At 36.1% G+C, this 24,137-nt stretch overlaps 4 protein-coding genes across 6 annotated transcripts in view; 1 reads left to right on the forward strand and 3 right to left on the reverse strand.

Annotated features, from left to right (window-relative positions):
• The first annotated feature begins 884 nt into the window (after window positions 1-884).
• On the forward strand, window positions 885-16,103 carry LOC111386582 (187-kDa microtubule-associated protein AIR9). Its single transcript, XM_023011050.1, is given in 34 exon segments — window positions 885-1,168; window positions 1,816-2,787; window positions 3,216-3,287; window positions 4,031-4,096; window positions 4,199-4,270; window positions 4,370-4,435; window positions 4,551-4,613; window positions 4,684-4,749; window positions 5,165-5,264; window positions 5,531-5,632; window positions 6,341-6,573; window positions 6,670-6,784; window positions 7,255-7,375; window positions 7,486-7,661; window positions 8,485-8,596; window positions 8,862-8,885; window positions 9,368-9,468; window positions 9,574-9,621; window positions 9,738-9,922; window positions 10,007-10,124; window positions 10,222-10,349; window positions 10,688-10,856; window positions 11,808-11,926; window positions 12,136-12,304; window positions 12,528-12,612; window positions 12,710-12,794; window positions 12,985-13,226; window positions 13,447-13,628; window positions 13,817-13,972; window positions 14,065-14,196; window positions 14,411-14,469; window positions 14,675-14,707; window positions 14,812-14,943; window positions 15,670-16,103. Coding segments are annotated over 33 exon segments (4,590 nt in total). The 5' UTR covers window positions 885-1,168; window positions 1,816-1,905; the 3' UTR covers window positions 15,847-16,103.
• Window positions 16,104-16,187: 84 nt separating this feature from the next.
• LOC111386570 (photosystem I reaction center subunit psaK, chloroplastic-like) lies at window positions 16,188-17,173 on the reverse strand. Its single transcript, XM_023011033.1, has 3 exons — window positions 17,005-17,173; window positions 16,788-16,868; window positions 16,188-16,499 (listed from the first exon to the last, which is right to left on the reverse strand). Exons 1-3 carry the CDS (start codon window positions 17,086-17,088, stop codon window positions 16,272-16,274), a joined length of 393 nt encoding a protein of 130 aa, XP_022866801.1. The 5' UTR covers window positions 17,089-17,173; the 3' UTR covers window positions 16,188-16,271.
• An 863-nt stretch (window positions 17,174-18,036) lies between these two features.
• LOC111386579 (phosphoribosylformylglycinamidine cyclo-ligase, chloroplastic/mitochondrial-like) lies at window positions 18,037-21,598 on the reverse strand. Its single transcript, XM_023011047.1, has 9 exons — window positions 21,471-21,598; window positions 20,995-21,371; window positions 19,811-19,905; window positions 19,642-19,743; window positions 19,465-19,524; window positions 19,217-19,389; window positions 18,932-19,034; window positions 18,673-18,831; window positions 18,037-18,537 (listed from the first exon to the last, which is right to left on the reverse strand). The coding sequence occupies exons 2-9, from the start codon at window positions 21,344-21,346 to the stop codon at window positions 18,367-18,369; spliced, it is 1,215 nt and encodes a 404-aa protein (XP_022866815.1). The 5' UTR covers window positions 21,347-21,371; window positions 21,471-21,598; the 3' UTR covers window positions 18,037-18,366.
• A 686-nt stretch (window positions 21,599-22,284) lies between these two features.
• The window catches only part of LOC111386592 (WD repeat-containing protein LWD1-like), a 3,433-nt gene continuing 1,580 nt past the window's right edge, over window positions 22,285-24,137 (reverse strand). The window contains exons 2-3 of one of the 3 annotated variants that reach the window (XM_023011062.1): window positions 23,631-23,757; window positions 22,285-22,301 (exon numbers count right to left, since the gene is read on the reverse strand). In XM_023011062.1, coding sequence (XP_022866830.1) covers window positions 23,749-23,757 — 9 coding nt within the window. In that variant the 3' untranslated portion in view covers window positions 22,285-22,301; window positions 23,631-23,748. Of the gene's footprint in view, window positions 22,302-22,412; window positions 22,535-22,567; window positions 23,551-23,630; window positions 23,758-24,137 lie in introns of those variants that run through there. The other 2 variants (XM_023011060.1, XM_023011061.1) reach the window with 2 other exon arrangements.

Consider the following 24,137-nt stretch of genomic DNA (forward strand, 5'->3'; position numbering starts at 1 on the left):
ACAAACCACTCGCATAGCCATACCACTAACTTATATTTATATAATATAATAGAAAAGAATTATCTTCTTTCTCGAATTTTTAGCTATTTTTGGTTGCAACTTCAATATTGTCATTGATGCTTATAAGATCCTCTCTCTTGCATTTTGGTGATTTTAAAGACAAGGAAATAGTCGCTTTCTAACTTAATTGAAGGAAAAAAAATTAATGAACTAAATGTTTAATTGAATTGCCTCTAATGGGACAAGCAATTTAATGTGTCATTCATATAAAAAAATCTTAAACTCAATAAGTACATGAAAATATGCATTAATTTCAAATGGGACGAGGGAGGAGGCGAGCAAATTGAGCTATTTCAACCAAATAATCTAATATGTTGAACCAAGTTTAAAGACAAGGAAATAGTCGCTTTCTAACTTAATTGAAGGAAAAAAAATTAATGAACTAAATGTTTAATTGAATTGCCTCTAATGGGACAAGCAATTTAATGTGTCATTCATATAAAAAAATCTTAAACTCAATAAGTACATGAAAATATGCATTAATTTCAAATGGGACGAGGGAGGAGGCGAGCAAATTGAGCTATTTCAACCAAATAATCTAATATGTTGAACCAAGGGATCGAGAGGGAATGCTAACAAATACGATGTATGAACTTAAATTTTGCTTCTCAACTTGAATTAGTACCTACAAATTGGAGATGAGATATATTTCAAAGGGTTAATAATGATAATGCAATTTGAAATTTTTAAAAGTTTAAGGTGATTTTGTTATCGAGTCAAAAGGTCAAGGATCAATGCTACTATCTTTCCTACACACACAAAAAAAATCTATTTTATTCATTCCACGATACTATTGGCTGCCGAACAAATATATGCTTCTGTGCGGTCTGCAGTCCACTTCTCGGCTTTTTTACTCACTCTCTCTCATTAATTACAACTTCACTGCTGCTTTATCTCTCTTAGTTCACTTTAGCTCTCTTTTGCGTGCCACATTTCGGGAAAAATGAATGGTCACGCCAGATTTTCATGTACAGTTGTACAATATGTATGTATAGTCTGTATAGCTTGCTTTCTTTAAACCCTATAACAAAAAAAGTCCAAGTGTGGTTCAACTGTCTTGCTTTCTTGCTGGGCTCACTCTACTCCACCAGATCTACAAACTTTTGAGGTAAGGAATGCTCAAAATAAAGTAGATTTTTTTTTTTTTGGATATATCTGTAATGTGGATTAAGGCTAAAGAGCTTGATTTTGTGGTAGGGAAGATTAGTTCTTGAAATGTCATGTTTACGGTTCCTTTTTTTTTTTTTTTCCTGTGCTTAATTTGCTGAATTTGGATGCTGTGGGTAGAGACTTTTGAACTGGGGCTGGAAAATTGACAATTCTGGAGCAAGGTAATAATTTTATTATTTGGCAAGTTGGAAATAAGTAATTTATAATTTCAACTATTAATGTTTTGAAACAAGGTAACTTCTTTTGTTTTAAAAAAAAAAAAAAATGTAAGTTGTCTAAACACGTGGATTTAAAAATTTTAAGCTTAGCTACACATGATCCTTAATTGCCACTCTTATGTTGCATGGCATGCTTCTGACTTCAGGGGTTGTGTTTATGTCTTCTCCGGCATGATAAAATGTTGGGGGTTAAATATGTTCTTAAAATGTGCAGAGGATATGATAGTGGAATTAAAAACTATATAAGGTAGTGGATTATATACTGTTTGGGATTGTATGTGCTGTTTTTATTGGAAAAGTGAGATTTCAAAATTGGATATTTGTAGCACAAGTAAATGTTGACATGCTGCATCTCTTATGTATATAGACTTGAAAACTGAGCTGAATATTGGTGATCTCAAGCCCATTTTGAATTCTAGACTTCTAGCCTACTGGAGCTTGGCTGTGTTGAACCAAAATGGAGGTTCCAATGGTGCAATCTTCTGGAGATTCAATGGAAATGCTCCAGAATACATTACAGAATCACTCTTCGGCTGAAGATTCTGTGGATAAGATACATAGTCAAGAGTTATCAAAAGAACCTTCCACTGAGAGTGGGAAGAAAGTGTCAAGGGGTTCAAGACTGAATTCCAAAACAACATCAAAGGGTGCTTCTAATATTGGTGTGGTTGCAAAAAAGAAAATAGATACTAAGAGTGGTACCTATACAAATTCGAGTGGTACCAAATCAACTTTAACCAAACCAACTATGAGCAGTGCCTTGCACAATTCGGGATCGGCTCCAGTGACTAGAAGGATCAGCACTGGAGGTTTACCTGAAAAGCAGACTATTTCACTTACAAAACGTCCGGGCAGTGGGGTTAATTCTGCTGTGGGTAAGAAGACGAGTTCTTTAGCATCAGAACCTCTAAGAAAATCTCTTCCGGAAATGCGGAGGAGCTCAATGCCTTCTCTTGGTGCTAATCCTTCAAACAGGACGAGCATTCCAAAAACACAAAGGTCGTTTCCTGCTTCACCTTCGCCTGTTTCTAAAACACTTACAACATCAACCAATTCTGATGCTAGCAAACAAGAATTTAATCGAAGGACTTCATTGAGATCCTCTCCTTCTTCGGTCTCTTCGAAAAGGATTGCTTCTTCATCAATGGATAGCACTGGCAGCAGCAGTTCAGTTAGAAAGTCTGTTTCAAAGGTTTCTTCCCCTTCCAATCGAGTCTCCAGTGTGACCAAGGCTGGGGTTTTGTCAACATCTGGCCGTAAGAAAGTGGGAACTCCTGAAAATCGTGATTCGCATCTCATTGTGCTTCCTCAAGTGGAGGTCAGAGCTGGTGATGACATGGTATGAATTTCAGCCAATAAGCTCAGATGAGTTCATTAATATTTCTTGATATGAACTCCTGTCGCATTTATCAAAGTTGTCAGATATTTTATTTTCCATATTAATCTGAAATTTATGTTTTTCATGATTAAAATGAAATACCTATAATCCATGTTTCTTTGAGGTGTTGCTCCACTTCATATATTTGTCATGTTGGACTGTATTTAAGGCCTAATGATGAAATTGGGGTTGCACAAAGACGCTATCTATTTTTAGAGCTGCCCCCGGGCATGATTATTTTTGTTGATATTGATTCCTCTGATAATCATATATATCATTTGCTATTATACATTAAGGTTTAGGAATATTTAGTACACTCTTACTCTGCGACCCTTGCGACTCTGTCATATTGTAGTAATTTATGAATCCCTTCTTCAATTTTCTACAAGAGGTTGGATCTTCGGGGTCACAAGATACGCAGCCTGAACAGTGGTGGATTGAACTTGTCAACAAATCTAGAGGTACCTTGATCTTTCTATGGTGCTATATTTCTAATTGAATGGATTTCACTTTTCTCACTTCCACTAATTATTATTTACTAACGCGATACAAATTGATATCATTGAATACTTTATTTTTCCATTTTATAGATATAGTGTTAAGTGTTTGAAGTCTTTGTAAATAACTTTTTGTACACGGGGCATTCGTTTCTCAATGCTGGATAGCTGGTGAGAGTATCCTGCAACACTAAGACTGCATTCTTCCTCTTTCTTACACATAAAAATATGATGGTGGGCATGCCCACGGCAAGGTGCCAAGCTTACAATTTCTTTGGTAAAATGAACATGTATGCTGAGGAGCAAAATTAATCGCTTATTTGTAATTATGTAGTTCCATAGGGTTTTGATATCATTTCAGTGATAAATTGCACAAAAAAATGAGGGGAGCAGATTCTAGGTCTCTGATATCTTTTCTGTCTTTTTTGAACTAGATATACAGTATTATACATGACTTCCATAAATGCAAAGATGTGTACTAATTTTCTTTGAATCATGACTTAAATTTGGAAACGAGATTTTCTCTTTAAATGGATTCTGTATCTGTTAACACACCACACGTTACTTACCATTCTCCACACTAGAAATTATAGTGTCTGGATTACCCTTATTGGCATCAAGTTATTCAGCAACACTGTGGACTGTGGTATTACCGGATAGAGAAAATTCACATGATTTCTTTAAAACTGACTATCCATTTTTTGTAGTTTGTTTATCTCAGAGACAATCTCCTGTCTACACTGGATGGCATTGAAGTTTTAAATCGGGTGAAGGTTGTACAATTACCACATTCTACATTCTTAAAAGAACATGGCCAGGATTCTATTGTTTATCCAAATCTGCTAATGACTATCTTGTGTCTACATTGCTTTCAGGTTCTTGATTTGAGCTTCAACAACTTTAAAGGACCTGGTTTTGAACCACTCGAGAATTGCAAAGCACTACAGGTGATTATTTTACTATACTGTGTTCTCAGAAGAATAGGATTCATAGACGGCTTTAATCTAGTATGTCATGAGATTTTATAATGACTCTTTTATTTGTAGCAACTCTATCTTGCTGGAAACCAAATCACATCACTGACGAGCCTTCCCGAGCTTCCAAACTTGGAGGTGAAACTCTGTGAAATGTTTGAACTTTTTCTTTTCTCAAGTAGTCGATATTATCATATTGCGAACCCATTTGGGTCTCGTACTAATTCTTTTGGTTTATTGTTATTTGTTACAGTTTCTCTCTGTTGCCCAGAATAAGTTAAAGTCCCTTTCAATGTCGAGTCAACCTCGTTTACAGGTTTTTTTTTTGCTGACCTAATGCTCATGATTTAATATTTTCTGCAAAAATTCATTTCCACTTTTTACAGGTATTAGCTGCTAGCAAGAATAAAATATCAACATTGAAAGGCTTCCCATATCTACCAGCGCTTGAGGTTTGCTGAACAAATCTGAATGATTATTTTCATTTTTAGCAACAAGGCATACTTTATGATCTGCGCATTTGGATTTTGTAATAATTTGATGTTGTACAGGCTTTCGGATTAGCGTAGAGATTCTTGAATCTACTTAATTTGTGAACTTTCTGGAAATTATGTATATCTGTAACTAAAAATAAAAAAATACAATCAAGGGAGTTGGAATAAAGTAGTTGTTACATAGGATCTGTACTCCTTGTTTAAGTTTTTCCTTGTGGAGATTTTCGCTCCCTTGTTTTAGTTTCTTCTATAAATTACTAAGAGGCGCTGTATAATTTATTTAATCATTCTTAATTGTGTCAAAATGTTGTTAAACGTTTGCTTATGATTTCTGATCGTATTGATGTACTGATTTTACCATGAGGGCGTGCAGAGTTTACGCATGGAGGAGAATCCCATTCTTAAGATGCCTCATCTAGAAGCTGCTTCCATCTTGCTGGTTGGCCCAACTTTAAAAAAATTCAATGACAAGGGTAATTGTGATAGTTTCACTTAATTCTTTACTACTTTCTTCATCAAAATCTTAGTCTGTCTTTTCAGTCTCCTCTTTTCTCATTTGGATACTTCACCTTACAGTTTCCTCAAAATTTCTTCCTCATTCCCACATTGCTTATGTCATTTGAGATCTAATTCCATTTCTAGGTTCAAAATGTCAACTCTCCCAATATACTTCCTTATTTACTTTCTAACATAAATTATATCCTTTTCTGTATTTCATTTATGAAAATATTTTTTGTAGATCTTTCGCGTGAGGAGATAGCAGCTGCCAAGCGGTATCCCGCTCATACTGCCTTGTGCATTCGTGGTGGTTGGGATCTTTGCCGTCCTGACCAGGCCATAGGTGAGTGTTCTGACAATGTACTTGTTTTGGTGGCCGATGTATTTATATTGTTCTGTCTTACCTTTGTACATATTTGTCAATCGTTGTCTCATTACATTTTGATAGAGGTGGTCTACATATATGGATCTTTTATTTACTATAAACATACTGGAGGCAATGAGGAATGCATTTTGAGTGGATGTAACAGAATGATGGATTTGGGGTTTTGAATGTAAAGATTGTGCAAGGAGCTTTAAGACTAACAATATGTATTCTACACGGGAAAAATGGTGTCTTTGTGTGAAGTATGAGAGAGGGTATATTGTTAGTAAATTGCAGTTGTATATAGTGTTTCAGACTCCTATCACATGCCGAGAGTCTATGTCCATTTCTGAAGGGTCATACATGTATGTTGTTTTGAGGTTGGACATGTGTATGAATCCTGAGAAATGAAATTGAGTTCTTCGACCATTATGGTCCAGATTAAAGATAATATATCTTATGAATCTTTGAGGAGCACAATGTGCATTACTAGACTGGTTTTGGGTGCTAATAAATGTAAAACTATCACACTGAGTATGTTGGGACTGGGGCAATCTTTTACAACTCGAACCATGGGGCATGAGGTTGCATTTCTTGCTGTTACAGGATGTACAGATTTTCCAAATTAAATTGAAAAGATGATGTTTTCTCTTCTTTCTTTATATCTAAACACACCTTTTTCAACAGATTCAACATTTAAGTTTCTGCTGGAACAATGGAGAGAACAACTTCCTCCTGGATACCTGCTTAAAGAAGCATTCACTGACCAACCATTTGAGGGAGATGCTTGTTTTTGCCACTTTGAGTTCCTCAGAGACAATACTGAGAGTAGCGTTCCTGAATTAAACTTGAAATACCAGTGGTTTATAGGAGAGACGACTCCATCAAATTTTACAGCAATACCTGGTGCAAGTGCAGAGGTTTGTTATTGGTTTCCAGCTGTTTCATAGTTGAACTTCAGAGTGTTATCTGATTTGTCATTCAAAGGTATAATAATTGCTTTGGCTCCATTTTAGATCTACTTTCCGAAGCATGATGACATTGGAAGAATTTTGAAAGTGGAATGCACACCTGTGCTTGGAGAGACTGAATATCCTACAATATTTGCCATATCTTCACCGGTTTCTCCAGGTATTATTTCTCACATAATTGAGGAAGTAAATCTGATCACTGAACATATTTCTTATATAAGTTGAAATTTACTAAACCACGCTGTATGCATTACCAGAATGTTATTGTAATGATGGAGGCATCTTCTTGCTCGTGTCCCTGAAGTTGACGTTTGTATAATCATGATAAGCTAGTATGAAAAGTGAACTGGTTGAATGACATAGCAATGAGCTAGTATGCTCTTGGTGGCCAATCTTATCTGGAGCAAGTTTCATCCTTTTATTGTTTTCTTTTTCAAATCTAGTAATTGACTTTGCTGTTTTCTTTTTGATCTTAACCAGTTCATTTTCCTTAATTTATTACAATAGTAATTATAGTTTTTGTTTAGTACCTAAGGAAGCAAAACTTTACATAATTTGGAAGCGTTTCATGTGGTGATTGTCCATTGTTTTATGCCAATTGACTAAGTAGTCAAGTGTTTCTTTGTGAAGGCACTCGAATCCCCAAGGTCTTAAAGATCGATATGCATGGGGAGCTGGTGCAGGGAAACACAATCAAAGGCTATGTGGAGGTTGCATGGTGTGGGGGGAATCCAGGGAAAGGTGTTGCAAGGTACGTTTATCTTTGATAATTCTATGGAGCACTTTGATTTTAATTATTCTTTTCTCCCATATGCACTTCTTATCCTCTTGGACTGAGCAAATTGATTTTTATTGCTTTAGTTGGCTAAGGAAAAGATGGAATAGCAGCTCTGTGGTAATTGCTGGTGCAGAAGATGAGGAATATCGGTTGACTCTAGATGATGTTGACTCATGTTTGGTCTATATGTACACCCCTGTAACTGAAGAAGGTGCCAAAGGGGAACCTCAATATTCAATCACTGATTATGTAAAAGCAGGTGTGAAGTTCGATAAAACTCTACCTTGCATCTTTCTAAGTTAAAACCTTTTTATCAGTTACGTGATGCCACATGACAAAGCAGCTGTGGGTTGTGAAAATTGTGTCGTGCATATTGCTTGACCAAATCATGTTTGGCGAGTTATGAGTTATCGCATTAGACTAGTAATTTGTTCATTACTGCTGGACCTGAAGCACAGGCAGGACTTTGAACCAAGAAGAAGGTACAATATATGTGTATCAACTTGAAAGTACTATCTAGACACACCCAGAACATAACACACAGATTGGTTACTTTATTTTCTTAGGTCCTCAATGCTCTCTTTTGCACTATGGAATCGTAAAGATAAACATCCTTTCATTTTATGTGAAGTCGTAGAATGTTTTAGCTGTGCCATAAGAAATCATGTTGTAATTTCAGTTTTACACTTATGTTGAATATGTTCCAATGACTGTTGAATGCAGATGTAGAGAAGTATGAAGCTGGAGGCAAGGATAATGTTTGTACTTTTTGATGGATGTAATGTCAAAGCCTGTATTGAAGTGTTCAAGCATCGATGATATTTTATGTGTCCGACATGAACCTAATTTTTGTAGTTGTATTCAAGTGTCTTAGTTTCTGCATGCTCAAAATTACCTGTTCTTGCTGTCTACTAGTGATTAGATCTCTATGTTGCTTTATGCAACTTGTTCCAGATGTTATGTGTGTCAGTTTGGATGGTACCTGCCTTTAATTTTCTTCTTCTTTTGACCTGGATTGGTTTCATTCTGAAAAATTGACTGCGAAAAGTGATTCATTATTACTTTTTATGATTCATGTGCAGCTCCTCCTTCAGTGGACAATGTACAAATTACCGGAGATGCTGTCGAAGGAAGTATCATTAGAGGAGTAGGGGACTATTTTGGAGGAAAAGAAGGCCCCAGCAAGTTTGAGTGGTGTCGTGAGGGCAACTTGTTCCAGATGTTATGTGTGTCAGTTTGGATGATACCTGCCTTTAATTTTCTTCTTCTTTTGACCTGGATTGGTTTCATTCTGAAAAATTGACTGCGAAAAGTGATTCATTATTACTTTTTATGATTCATGTGCAGCTCCTCCTTCAGTGGACAATGTACAAATTACCGGAGATACTGTCGAAGGAAGTATCATTAGAGGAGTAGGGGACTATTTTGGAGGAAAAGAAGGCCCCAGCAAGTTTGAGTGGTGTCGTGAGGATAAGGACACTGGGTTAGCATTTATCTCTTTGTTGTAATGTTATTATTTTATTCTTAAAGTGACTCCATCAACTGGTCTAATCATTTGCTGCTATCTGCTTTTAACCTGTTGTATTGTTGGGTAACCAGCCCCGCTAGTGTTAATCTAAACTGCAATGGAGCTTTACTTGTTCTCAATTTTCGATTCGCTCTCAATTTCCCTTGATATGGCTGGGATTTAGCTGTGGAGGCAACATGTTTATTTCTTTATGGCCTAGTTACATGGTTCGCAGTATTTCATTACAACATGATGTGATACCAGCCTTAACCCCAAGGCTTATGCATTCGGCTTCCAGGCCCTCGTGCGTGTGCATTAGTATTGGCCCATTCTTGTCCAAAGGGAGCATACTATCGAATCTGTGATTTTTTTTGGCATGATCATAAGCTCTCATTACCTTAATGTTCCTGCCGACTGAATCATCTAAGTTTTGTTCTACTTGTGTCTTCCTTTTTCAGAGAATTTTCTTTGGTGTTAACTGGTACAAATGAGTATAATGTAACTAAAGATGATATTGGACGACGATTGACTTTTGTTTATATACCCATGAACTTTGAAGGTTAGCTCATTCTTCATAGTATTGACTAGTCTAACAATATTTCTCATTTAGCATTCCCTGGTATTTAAGCTGATATTAACTCAACGTTTTTTCACTATTTTTCAGGACAGGAAGGAAAGTCTATGACAATAATGTCTCAGATAGTTAAGCCAGGTCCTTTAGTAGCTTATTTTTAATGCTTTGTGCTATAATAATATGATATTACACTTGGTTGCCATTATTTAACTGTGCTGCCCCCCTTTCATCTTTTCTCTTTATTTGAGTTACAGCTCCCCCGAAAGTAACAAATGTGAAAATAATTGGTGAATTAAAGGAAGGAAGTAAGGTTACTGTGACTGGTATTGTCACTGGAGGAACTGAAGCATCCAGCAGAGTTCAGTGGTTTAAAACAAGTTCTTCTACCTTTGAGGTTGAAAAGAATCTTGAAGTGTTAAGTGCGTCAAAAATTGCTAAAGTAATAGAAGCTCGACCTTTATCATCTAGTTTTATATTAATCTCTGTGATGCATGATCTCAGTTGAGCTTGTGGCTTCTCTTAGGCATTTCGTATACCTTTAGGAGCTGTTGGCTATTACATTGTTGCAAAATTTATCCCAATGACTCCAGATGGTGAAGCTGGTGAGCCGGCTTATGCGATATCTGAAACAGTAATTGAGAGTAAGTATTGTCCTTCTCAATTTGATACGGAATAGGGTAATGCTGGAGTTGTGTAAACATTATGGTTCTTAAACAATCTTCACATTAATTTTTGCAGATCTTCCACCCAGCCTAAATTTTTTGTCTATAACTGGTGATTACTCAGAAGGTGAAATGTTGACTGCATCATATGGATACATAGGGGGTCATGAAGGGAAGAGTATCTATAATTGGTATCTTCATGAGGTAAATGCTATTTTTATTAATATTGCCCAGTGTATAATAATTTAATATTTCAAATGTCTCTACACAACTATTAAAGGGTAGAAAGACGGAATATTTTTATTAAGGAAAACTGCATAGCATAAATGACAAAATATAACAAAATAAGGGGAAGAAAGATGTAAAACCTTTGCAGTAAAAGGGACATCATTAGCCAATATGAAGTAATTACAGCTTGATAGATGAGCCTAACCCAAAGAAAATCTTAATGCATTGACTCATTTGATTGTATTTTTACAGTTTTGGATTTTCCATTTTTTTTTTTTTCGGTTACGACTTCTCAATTCTAGAATTTTCTGCAGGTTGAGAATGACCCTGGTGCTCTAATACCTGATGTCTCAGGTCTTCTTCAATATCGTATCACAAAAAATGCCATTGGTAAATTCGTATCTTTTACTTGTAACCCAGTACGCAGTGATGGAATCATAGGTGAGCCAAGAACTGTCATGGGACAAGGACGTGTACGGCCAGGTAGTTACATTTATAACTAGTTGGCGATTGTATTCTAAGAAAGCATTCTGATACTTTCCATGAAATATGCTGTTTTGTGGCCTATAGAAATGACTCTAATTTTGCATTTTGTTCTTGGGGACTCAAGGTTTAAGTGGGTATACTGATTTTTCACTTCATTTATCTACAAAATCCTTTAGAGTATGGAGACATGCCTTGGACAATTGATTGAGAGGACTGCAGAAGAAAGGAAAAATACTTGTGGTTCTGACATAATAACAGCGGCCAAATAGTTCATATATTACCTTGAAAATATTGAAAATGGGTGGATGATAGGTAATGTCAATTTTTAGAAGAAGAGTAACGGCTAATTACCAATTTATTGCTGTGGATTAGTGCTTATGGTGAATGTACTAAGAAGTTTTAGGAGTTCCAATTCGGTCTTCGAAAGGATTGTTTCATTTTTTCCTATTATCCTCTCACAAAAATAAAGTAGCTAGAAACTGAACTTCTCAAGAAGTCGAGTTATTGAGAGTTTTAAGTAGGACCGGCTTCAGATTTTACATATTGAACTTCTCAACATTTTGAATTATGGAGTTAGTTTAGAATCTTTAAATGCTGTATTAGACTCATTTCAATTACCTTGGGCAAAAGTTTTCAAGATATAACCAATTGATTGATTAACCCCTTGAATTCTGGCAACTGAAATCCAAATTATTGATATTTATTGTTCACATGGACTCTGACAGTGTGTAATGCTTTAATTGTTTAAATTCATCCTTGATGACAATTGATTTATATGTCTTATATTTTATGTTTAGCAGGTGCTGAATGCCTAGATTCATCCCCCCCTCCCCCCCCTTCCTTTTTTTCCCCAACTGTTCTGTAGAAACTGTACGGGGCTGTTACCAGTACAAATTCTATATGTGGAAATTGAGTTTTCTTACAAGTTTTTTGCTTACTACAATTTAGGAAGCCCGAGATTGCTTACTCTACAAATTATTGGAACTGCTGTCGAAGGCACTACTCTCGATGTAGAAAAAAAATATTGGGGAGGTGAAGAAGGAGAATCCATTTACCGCTGGTTCCGGGTATTTAATGTGACTTAAAGTATCATTAATCTGTTAATTTCTTTCATGTGGTTGTAAACTGAATACAAATGAAATCTTCCACATGCCTGTTCACGTACTGTGAGATATAGCTAGCAATTTTGATGGAATACTTTCTTTTCAATATTTTACAATGAATTAACATCGTCTTATGACAAATTTGTGAAAATGTTATCTATATTTCATTGCAGACTAGTTCAGATGGAACCCACATTGAAATTATTGGTGCCACTGCTTCGTCATACATGCTTTCTGTAGCTGATATTGGCTACTTCATATCAGTGTCCTGTGAACCTGTTCGAAGTGATTGGGCTCGCGGCCCTATTGTCCTTTCTGAACAAGTTGGACCAATTATGCCAGGTATTATGCATGGCCGCATTTTCACTTTCCATAATGTTCTCCTTCTGAATATGAGCATAATACTGTTCTGTCTTTCTCGTTGGAAAATGAACTGGCGAGCAAATCTCTTTACATTCAAGTCTTGTGGACATGGAGTCAAGCCAATAATTTTTGATATCATTCCAAAAGAATCATTATTTTTCCTGGAAGTAATTTTAAATTTAGCTGCAATCTTTTACTGCAGGACTACCAACATGTCATTCACTTGAATTTCTTGGTTCCTTGGTTGAAGGAACACGTTTAAGCTTCATTGCTTCTTATAGTGGAGGGTGCGTCTTTGATGAAAGCCTCAGTTTAAACTACATTATAGCTTCTTTCTGGACTTGGTTTATCATTGTATTAAGGGTAATACTTTTAATTCTTCAGGACGCAGGGAGATTGCTTGTACGAGTGGTTGAGCGTGAAGGGCAATGGTCAGAAGGATAAACTTACTGTTGACGGTTAACTTGAAGTTTTCATTTCTCACCTTTTCAGCTTAGATCCATGCCATCTATGAAATATTGGTTATCTAAATGTCATGTTCATATTCTTGCTGAATATATTGTACATGTTCACTTGTTTTATTTGCTAACATTTTAATCGGTTCGCCTCCATCCCCTCCGCCAACATGAAAATTTTGGAAATTACCCTCTCCTTATCAGACTCTTTCCCCTATTCCAAGTCTTATTTTATCTTATTTTATTTTATGTACCAGTCTATTGAGCACTTTGAATTTGCATCTAAAAATTGCACTTAATATTTCAGAATTGCCTAGAATTGAGATGCTAGCTCTTACGGGCAAGGCTGTTGAGGGAGAAGTATTGACTGCTGTTGAAGTTATTCCAGAGAGTGAAAGTCAACAGCATGTTTGGGGAAAGTACAAGAAAGAAGTCAAATACCAGTGGTACTGCTCTGCACTGAGCTGCTTAATATTTATTTGAATCAAATGCTGTCTCACCATGTAGGATTTAACTTTTTTTTTTTATACTTTTTTCACTTGCTATGATAGTCACAATTTTCTGTTCAGTCTCGTATATAATCAATAGTAAAATTTATACTAGATTCATTTAGAGCTATTAAATTCAGTCCTGTATATAATCCATATGATAACATGAATATTGCAGGTTTTACTCATGTGAACCTGGAAACAACCAATCCTTTGAGCCATTCCTGTCACAATATTCTTGCTCCTATAAGGTGCGATTTGAGGACATTGGCCGCTATCTGAAGTGTGAATGCATTGTCACTGATGTGTTTGGAAGATTGAGTGAACCGGCATGTGCAGAAACTACTGTGATTTTACCAGGTGTTCATTCTCTGAATGCATAATATTTTGTTTATAATTGATCACTCCTTGTAATCAATTTGATATAGGATTGTAGACCTTCATTAAACTATTTCTGGAATTACACATTATGAAAGTGTATTTAAGGCTGCTAGCCTTCACATGTATTGTTATAGCTGAAGTCTTTGTAAATTGTCTGTTCATATCAGGACTACCTAGAATGGGTAAGCTGGAAATTGAAGGCCGAGGTTTCCACACCAATTTATATGCCGTCCGTGGCATTTATAGTGGTGGAAAGGAGGGCAAAAGTAGAATCCAGTGGCTTAGATCAATGGTTGGAAGCCCTGATCTCATCTCCATTCCTGGTACAGTGTATTTCTGGCTGATTCTGCCATTGTTATCCAAATGTGCATTAGAAATAAGAAGGATGTGCTATGTTGTTGCTATGTTGTTGCAGGGGAGACAGGAAGAATGTACGAGGCTAATGTTGATGATGTAGGCTACAGATTGGTTGCACTTTATACGCCAGTAAGAGAGGATGGAGTTGAGGGGCAACCAGTTTCTGTATCTACAGAGCTAATTGCAGTTGGTAATTTTAGAATCACTATTTTATTTTTCTGTTCTGCTTCCTTATTTTTCAGACTGGACTTGTTCTCTATGTAAATTGAGAAAAAATTTGTTTTTAAAGACTTCATTTTGTCACTAATCTGGAGTTCTGTGAGATATGTGACAAATGATAATGTGGTATGTATCTGATCAGTAAAGTTGTATTTATCTTATTTGAATGCTTATATAACTTGCAGAGCCTGATGTTCTTAAAGAAGTGAAGCAGAAGCTTGATCTTGGATCTGTGAAATTTGAGGTATTATCTCTTCTCAATAGTTTGTTTCATTCTGTTTCCATGTTCCCATTATTCACATTACTGAAACACCGGTAGTATTTTTCCATATATTGCTGTTTACAAAGTTTACAAGAGTATGAGACGTCCTTCAGGTTTATCTTAGTTTGGTGCTTAAAAAATGTTTTAACCTTTCGACAAACTAATACTTGCAATGTTTTTGAAATAGACACTGTGCGACAAGGATCGATCTTCTAGAAAGGTACTTCGTTTCTCTATTTCCTGATTTACTACACAGCTTTGGTATCATCAAGAAATGCAGAAAACAATGGATTTCTCAGTACCGTACCCTTTTCAACATTGCAGATTCCTGGAGTTGGACCTCTGGAGAGAAGAATTCTTGAAGTCAATAGAAAGAGGATCAAAGTTGTGAAGCCGGGGTCTAAAACTTCATTCCCAACAACAGAAATTCGTGGAACTTACGCTCCTCCTTTTCATGTATGCCTTATTCTTCAACCCAAATCTGCCCTAATTTTGTAGGTCAAATTGTTTGACTACGAAAATTACCTATTTTTCTGAGTAATTTTGCACATCACTAACTCTAATTGACAGTATAACAATATAAACGTTGCCTTTAAAGTATGCACACGGTAGCATGTCAGGGGGTGGCTTATAAGCAAATACTTTTTATCATGCTTATAAGCATGAAGCAAACCACCCCAAACATGATTGTTCATAGACAAACCGATCCTTGGGTTTATTGGCCTCTGTTTTACTTAATCAAGTTTTCAGGTGAAGTTGGTCTTAAGAGTTTCATGCTTTCTCACTTTCACGAATTGATTCAAAATATCTTCTATCTTTACGGATATCGACACATAACTACCTCCTGATGTGGAAATTGCTTATTTGGAAGAGTGGCAAATGTCAAAACTTCATGCTGTTATTTTCTCTTTGGTGACTTTAAATTAGACACGCTGGATATTATTGCTCACTGTGAAACATGTTTACATACTGTCATTGCTCACTGTTAAACGTGTTTAAACATTATTTAAGCAGTGATGGTCCAACCATCTGTGGAATCGGGATATCATAACATTGATGAAAATAAATAAATTAATGAAAGTAGATTATGCACGTAATTCTGAAACTGTGCATTATGTTGAGGCACATATAGCTTGCGCTGGTTCCACGAATTTCATATCTTACATGCACTTTCTTGTGCAGGTGGAGCTTTTCAGAAACGACCAACATCGTCTTAAAATTGTTGTAGACGGTGAAAACGAAGTGGACTTAATGGTGCAGACGAGGCACCTGCGTGATGTCATTGTCCTAGTTATCCGAGGCCTTGCACAACGATTCAACAGTACATCACTTAATACTCTCCTCAAAATAGATACATAACCTCGTGCAAAGCAAGTGTAAAATCGTCCATAGTCGTTGAGTGTTTCAAGGTTTTGCTTTGTGCCAGTTACCTTTCCGTTTCCCTTTTTATTTCTGGGGGAGGCAATTCTGTTTCCGCATGTTTAAAGTTTTTGAGTAGCTTGTAAGAAGTGATTTATCAACATGTTATATTATATTGATTGTAATTTATAGAAATCTGTCATGTCGTGAGATTCTTGTACTTGAACACAAAGTATAGTGTAATGTCTTGTGTTGTATGCATGGTGTATCTGTTCTGTATCTACTTTAGCTCAAGCCACTTATAACTTGCTGGGTTACTATGGAAACTATAAGTAATAAGATGAAGCCAGAAGAAATTACTACTGCAGATTGATGGAGTTTAACACAAAATATTTAGTTATTAACAGGTTTGTGAAGAATTAAATTTAGATGACTCCAATGTTCTTGAGACCAAGTACAACGCCAACCCCAATAATGTGACCCACACTCCCACATGCCAATGTATCTGCTATGGTGAAACCAGCAGGATCCCCTGTCTGAAGGCCCGAGTCCCTCACCTCAAGCTTTAGTCCTGCAGTGGCCTTCCTGTTTGCAGATGGAGCCAAACCAAACCGACCGGCGAACAGCATCAGGCTAGTTGAAGTCACCATTATCTGTTTAATAGAGCCAAAGACGAAATTAGAAACACGTGTAGCAGATGTACAAAGGTTTATAATGATTCACTCTCTTATCGAAGAAATTGTTTTTCTGCACACTGTGAATAGGATAAGGTTGGTCACTTGGTAGGTAAGGTTCTCTCCAAATGTGAAAATCTTTTAAAGTGAGCAAGATAAAACTTTTCACAGTGAGCAGGAGAACGTGAATGCTCTTATCGATTAAGAGTCAAGAAGATAACTCCATGACCCATAAAAATTTGCTTCCAATTGCTGTGAAAATCTTACCAAATTCGTTGGGGAGCCAGTGAAATCGCAGCGTGCGCCCAAAGCTCCCTGCCCTTTACGCTTCATTGGTTGAGCGGCTACCTGAAGAGGAACAATATCATATTTATGTCACTCACATACGGTGAGGAAAATCGAATAGCACTTGATCGACATTCTCATTTGAACAATCAGTGAACCGAACACGCACTACTAAGGTTGTAAACTAAGGGACACTAACCAAGCTTTTGACAGGAGAAGCTGATGCTGGTTTGAGTCTGAGACCATTGAATTGTGGGAGAGAAGTCATCACTGCACTAGCCATTTTTGCTTTGCTTAGAATTTGGTCGAAGAATAAATGTAATAACCCGTGATACTTTCATTATGATGCCATTTTGAAATATTATAAGTTTGCCACAGCCACATGAAGATTTTGTGGCTTCAACGCAGGATAGATTTAGATGCTTGCGGCTGATATGTCACTATATTATTGGATAAGCCCAAGGGGATAAGATTTGGATGTAAATTTTTTATCAATTGGTGGGTATGATGTTTTAAGCTGGCTGCTTATATTAGTTGTCAAAACAAATAAAATCCCAAGTCCCCTGTCCAAGACAAGTTGGTCGTGTCCGAAGTTAAATACTGACATTGTCATGCAGAAAAGATTGCAATCCTTTACTTTACTTTAATTTATTTTTTATATTCATTTTCGATTGCATTCACACAATAAAATATTTTATACATAAATTCAAAATTTTTCCTTACTTTTTAACTATACATTCTTTAAAAAATTACCATTCAAAACTATGTTTTTTTAAATTTTAAGGCCACCAATCAGTGGCCGGCTTGTGGAAGAGAGAAGGCTGCTGTCAATCACTCGTGGCCAAAACATAATTTAATCAATAATTCAACAACATTTTTGTTTTCAATCACTTATTTTAATGACACTTTAGAACTTGAATCTTTTTATTAGTGAAAAAGTAAGTTTGAAGTCTAGCCAAACGGCCCGAAGATGTTCGCTTAGAGGAGAGTCCACTACTATATTCCATGATCCAGCAGAATACAAAGAGTCTTTAATTGTTTTGAATTTTGATATTTTATATCTTTGAATCTCTATGGTCCATTCACTTTCTACTGAATTTGATTCTTAAACGTTCGGTTTTCTTATTCCTTTTGTCTTAGTTAACAAATATATTCAACGCTATTTCGATCATATAATGTACAACAGAAAAAAGATATGAGAAAAATAATAATTATCTGCGGGCAAAAGATAGACTTAAGGATACCTTGAAAATAAAAAAATTAAATTACCCAACCCAGTTATAATCCACAACCTCGCATATAGCTACCTAGCTCTAACGAACAAACTTGCAATGGAAAATGAAAGCAGTTAAGCTTAACATTCATTGCGATTAGCTCTCACATAATTCAAAACAAAACTAGTTTTGTAGAGGCTCATTGTTCATATTTCTCGTCAATAGGCACTACCTGAATACCTTCACGACATGCCAACTATGAAAATAGGAAACCTGCAATCTTTTTTTTCTCATTACTAATACCATATTTGGCCAAGCCATGATTATGGGCGTCTTACATTAGCCTATCATCGGTAGCTCACTCCATCGCCATGTATGACTTCACCAATTCGATATGTTGTACTTGCACCATGTTCTTCCCCAATTATTTTCAGAGCTGTCTCCTTGTTCACCACTAGAACCATCCCAATCCCCATATTAAAAGTCCGTCTCATTTCTGAATCTTCAATTCTTCCAGCCTAACAAATTTGATTCCAAAAAATAGTAGAATTAAGTGGTGCAAAGGTTGCATAAGAAAACAACTGATGAGAAATCCACTATATAACAAAAAATAAGTTGGAAAGTAATTAGGTAGCCACATAAATAATTCTTACCTCTTGAATCCATTTAAAAACAGGAGGAACCACCCACGAGTCCTTATATATGATAGCTCCAAGACCCTTTGGAAACACACGAGGTATGTTGTCTGTAAAACCACCACCTGTGATGTGAGCTATCCCTTTAACGCCACCTTTGCTAATAATGTCAAGAACCTGAATTCCTCGATCACGTTAGAAAATTAATGCATTCCCATGAAAAAAACAATGCAATATCATTAGGCACAACTACTTCAATTGGAGCTCGAGGCATGACCTGCTTGACATATATACAAGTAGGCGCCATTAAAGCTTCACCTAGGGTCACAGATGAGCCAGGAAGTTGGTCCTTCAATGAAAGACCACTTTGCTCGAGAACCCTGCAGCAAATGGCAGAATTTCAGTCCATAAAGATATAAAGCAGTACAAGTAATGGAATGGAGTTATATTAAGTATGCTGCAGCAACCCTCCATTCTAATACTTGATGTGAGTGGTTAAGATTTTCAAGGGCATTGGAGGCTGACACAGTAAAAAGTTTTCTTTCAGAGTTGAAGTAAAAACCTTCTGACAAGAGAGAACCCATTTGAATGAACTCCACTGGATGGCAAGCCAAGGACAACGTCCCCAACGGTTATGTTTTTCCCATCAATAACCGACTCCTTTTTCACTATTCCCACGGCAAAACCACTGAGGTCATACTCACCATCTGCGTAAAAATCTGGCATCTCAGCGGTCTGAAAGAAGAAGGTTCTTTATTATGAACACATTTACTTGGCATACATAGTAAAAGGAAAAAATGTCACAAGTACCTCTCCCCCTAAAAGGGTACAGTCAGATTGCTGGCAACCACTGACTATGCCTTTTATGACCTGCATCAGGGAATAACAAGTTGATGGAACTTAAAAAAAAAAGAAAAAAGAAAAAAGAAAAAATTCTATGAGTTTCCGAAGCCAAAGGAAATTGGTTTGCTGGTAGAATGGCAATACCTTCTCTGCAAGATCAACGTCCAGATGACTTGTAGCAAAGTAATCGAGGAAAAAAAGGGGCTTTGCTCCAGAGGTGACTATGTCATTTACGCTCATTGCAACCTGATCAAAATTGAAGATTAATCCTGGCAATATTGATAGAACAAAAATAGAAACCATCAATATTTACCAAATCGATTCCAATTGTCTCATGAATCCCAGTCTCAAATGCAAGCTTAAGTTTTGTTCCCACTCCATCTGTGCCGGCAACAAGATAGGAATCCCCTGTGGAACAATTGAAATGAAAAGAGGGTCTTGTACATGAAATTAAGATGGGAGAAGCTGTTAAAAAATCCAAACCAAGAGGTAGACAAAATATACAGAAGGAGGCAAACAACTATACAAAATGCATAAGCGGTTCGTGCAAAACTAAAACAAATTGTAGGGTTTGGTTCATAGTTTGAGATAGTGGAAATGTTGGATCATTTAATTAGTTCACGAGTCAGACCAACCACCTTCTTGTTTCACAACCCTCATAAACAGTTATATTCCAATGGGTTACTAATTTCCATCTTGAACACACACCAGGCATTGATACCTTCCAACATGCGTTTGATTCTAATTTAATCGTGTTTCAATTCAGGGGGAATGGCATGTTAGACGCTATTTAGACATGTATTCAACATGTGATAGATGATTTTTCAAGAGCATAAATATGACCATACTAGAAAACTGAAGCACACTTTTGGTGTGTGCTATAGAAAAGAACACCAAACATCTCTAAAATAATGAATAAAACTTCAATTCAAATGGTTTGTGTAATGATAATACCCTTTAAAAGTCAACTGAAATAGATAAGTATTCCTCCTCTTTCACCTTCAAATCGATTTATAGCATGACATTGTGTTATCAAATGCTTTTGTACACTCACAATTAACACAAATATTCAAGCCTTCAAGAGAAATAAAAATGGCATTTTTGAATAGATCTTCTAATTCTATTCCGGGTTATGTTCATGATAACTGCTCTTCAGAGAATACATCACATTGATAATTAATGTTCCAAATGTAGATTAATAAACGATATATCAGATCATTCATCTTGGACGAACCCCTTGAAGCTTTGAGGGCAAACTGATTATGCCTTTACTATCACTTGCCTGAGAATATTAGAATCTTGATTAAGACTTACTCCAGCTACAACTTTTTTAGTGTGAAGGGGATAGTCCAAAATGGAGCGATTCAGAAAACATTCCCAGATCTTGACATGTAAGCAGAGTGATAGCTTAAAAGATAGGTAACATATAACGTCCGTAACATATATATAAACCATAAAATATAATTAGAATTGTAAGTGAAAAGTAGATTATTATACCTAAGGGAAAGAGGCCACCAAAACCTCCGATTCCGGGGGCCATCTTGGCTATTCTTTTCACAAGTTCCGAACCGGCATCTATGTCAACACCAGCATCCTTGTATGTAAGGCCATCAGGCCTACTTCCTTCGGCAGTTTCCACCTCGTTTCTAGTACCGGAACCGGAAACCGATAACATAATTCTACTTTTCTTACTCCCAACTTTCGCTTCTTTAATAGAATTATTGGAGAACAATGGTAATAGCCTCGTGCCCAAATTACAAGCATTAAACTTTGCCAAGCCAAAAGGCGGATTAAATAAATTGGTAACACAGCGGGAAAGTTCTGTATTTGCTCCGCATAATGTATTCATGATCTTTTATAGTAATTGACAAAACCTTCAAAAAAGAAATTAAAAAAGAAAAGACAAAGTTTTGTAGGTAATTTAATAGCAATATAATTGTTTAGCTTAACTTAAAATAATATTGAAGATGTACCAGAATCGCAAGTAAAACGGTAACGGTGCAACAGGAGGCGGAGTAGCGGCGGAGGGAACTTGCACTCCTGGGTTTTGTTGAGAAGCGAAAATTCTGAAATGGGCTTTTGCGTTAAGGAAGAAGAGTAAATTTCAGTGAAAGTCATATGACTTATGAGTTTATTCCATTTTAGTCCCCAAACTTCCCAATTTATTTAAAATGCTCGGCTAATTTATAATCTTGTTCAATTTAACCATTTCACATCTCTCGATGACTAAAAACTAATGATCCATATCACATCTAGACAAAAAGTATAACCTTGAGCCTTGTTTGATGCTATATTTCTTTGTTTTAATTCTATAGATAAATCATTAATGAAGATATTGAACCATACAGGTTTTTGAACTTGACGAGCTAATTAATATTTTGTTATTACATCATACTTTTTGTTCGTGCAAAACTTGCAAGGGTTTTAAATTGTTGACAAATAATATAATTGATGAGTTGAGAGTATCATTTCAGGAGAAATAAATTCAATTCAAGTTTTTTAAGTCGACAAGCCATAATTTTATCCCTTGTTTGGTAGGGATTAAAAATCAGATTTTTAGTAAATTTTGATAAAAGTTAATTAAATGTGTGGTTGAAAAGTTGTGGATCCTATGAAATGAGTGAATAAAATCAATTGTTGATTTTAACTTAAACTAAAATTGAATTTGAATTTATACCAAGGTGGGCTTAATTTTACACATGATGAATGTGGACCTTTAATGTCAAACACGAGACAGAGAAACAGGGATGATAAATGTTCTGGACCCCAACTTGGCCCGAGACGGGCCCGACCTGCTACCATCCCTACAGAGAAATGTTGAAATTGAAATAAAATAATGAAATAAATGCTACTTCGAAACAAACTGAAGTTCAACAAGCTAATGTGGGACAAATTGTGAGTTGGGAGACCTCGTATGAAAAAAACTGAAAATGATCCCTAGAAGAACAGGGATCAATGTCGGAATTCTTTATCCACGAATTCAGTGAGAAGGAATCTCGAATCTTCACAATATTCCATTTGGACTCATATAAGATGTCTGCACATCCATAAACGATGCAGGAACATTAATTCAAAATCAAATATACTTCATTTTCTACTCGATGACCACATCTACAGTTCACGACGAAATTACATGCCTCAGAAGTGCCATTATACAGGAAAAACGAAATAAAATTTTGTCATCAGATAAAAAATGCATTCTATTCTCCACTTCCTGTCAACCAGAAAGGAGGAACATTCATGGAAAAATATAGTTAGTTTTGTTACAAGTCATAAGATCTGATTTACAACGGCAGCCTGGACTGAAGGGATAGGTTTTTATAGACTAGTTACTCAAAAGTTCAAAACAGCAGCCCGTGTTAACAATCAACGTTTTTTTGACTTGTATAAGCACTAACCAACTGATTGTGATTGTGCCATGCCTTGACACTTTTCTAAAGATGCTTTGATGTTCAAACAAGAGCAACAACACACAACTTTGAAACTCAATTTAAATTTCATGGAAAAATTAACAGCCTATTTAAATACTATAAGCAGAACATAGTAACTTCGCAAGGGGAATCACCAGAATATGGAAGCAGGAATTAGTGCTTTAGCTTAAATAGAGAATCACAAAACTCAACAAAAAGACAGGTGCTACACAGAATAATAAAATGAGGAATGTATCACCAAAAACAAAACCTGCAACAAATTGAACCCGGTTCATTTTACCTTCCAACAAATTTCAGTAAGTCAGATTAATCAAATAAAGGAACAATTTGCAAATCAAATTATTCTCACTAGCTCATGTATTACACAGTTCAGCTGAAGCATATTGTCCATGCTCAGTCCTTCATTTTCTTAAATCATTAACAGCATATGTGATAATTTTGCCCAAGGCTAATTAAAAACAAAACAAAAGGTAAGCGGTAAAACAATAGCAGAACTCATGGAACATCGTCTTGAATAGAAGCAAGCAGTTGAGATAGGGAAACAGGAACAATGCCACTGACAGCAAGTACAAACGAATTCACACCACCAAGATTGAAATAATCACTGTTAGGCAGTCAGTGCCTCAAGAAATATTGGCCAGATTAGATTTGCGGTAAACAGAAACAAGAATTCCATACAAAGAAACAATTCAGGTTACTTACAATGATCTGAGTGCCAATGATGGGTACTCACTGGCCTCTTCAGCCACATATTCCAGTCTATTTTTTCCATGCCCTTAGCCACCTCAAGCATCAGATGGATTGCCTTGAAGGTAAACCTTCATTGATCCTGACAAAAATTGTTTATTATCTGGCTGTCAGGGCCCAGAAAAGGGCTTGACTGGGGGCATTATGGATGCAAACTGCAACAAGGTTGCACCTTTCTATTTGAACAGAGTTTACTTGATATTTAGCAAGAGACCATTAACTGGCTCTAATAATCTGATTGGAATTCAAAAGGGAAAGACAAAACTAAAGATTTTGAAGTTCTCTCGTGATTTAAAGAAGTTTCGTTTAGTCTAACCGATTGTTCAGTCCTCAAGACAAATGTCAAATACACTAGTAATTTTGCGCTGTTAAACAGGCTCCAAAAATTATTTGCCCCGCATCATAAATGAACATTCGTGAAAGTCATTTGTCGAGGGTTGAGTATATACATCTATGTAAAGA

The sequence above is a fragment of the Olea europaea genome, unplaced genomic scaffold (genome assembly GCF_002742605.1).
Source record: "Olea europaea var. sylvestris unplaced genomic scaffold, O_europaea_v1 scaffold363, whole genome shotgun sequence".
In the NCBI taxonomy this organism is placed as follows: domain Eukaryota; kingdom Viridiplantae; phylum Streptophyta; class Magnoliopsida; order Lamiales; family Oleaceae; genus Olea; species Olea europaea.

Coding starts and splice junctions, on each gene's coding strand:
- LOC111386579 (XM_023011047.1), bottom strand. CDS start 21,346: ATGAATACATTATGCGGAGCAAATACAGAACTTTCCCGCTGTGTTACC. Junction 19,906..20,994: donor TGGTGGCCTCTTTCCCTTAG/GTATAATAATCT, acceptor ATTGTTCCACAG/GGGATTCCTATCTTGTTGCC. Junction 18,538..18,672: donor TTTTTAAATGGATTCAAGAG/GTAAGAATTATT, acceptor CAAATTTGTTAG/GCTGGAAGAATTGAAGATTC.
- LOC111386570 (XM_023011033.1), bottom strand. CDS start 17,088: ATGGCTAGTGCAGTGATGACTTCTCTCCCACAATTCAATGGTCTCAGA. Junction 16,869..17,004: donor CTTCTCCTGTCAAAAGCTTG/GTTAGTGTCCCT, acceptor GTTCCTCTTCAG/GTAGCCGCTCAACCAATGAA. Junction 16,500..16,787: donor CTGGCTCCCCAACGAATTTG/GTAAGATTTTCA, acceptor TCTATTAAACAG/ATAATGGTGACTTCAACTAG.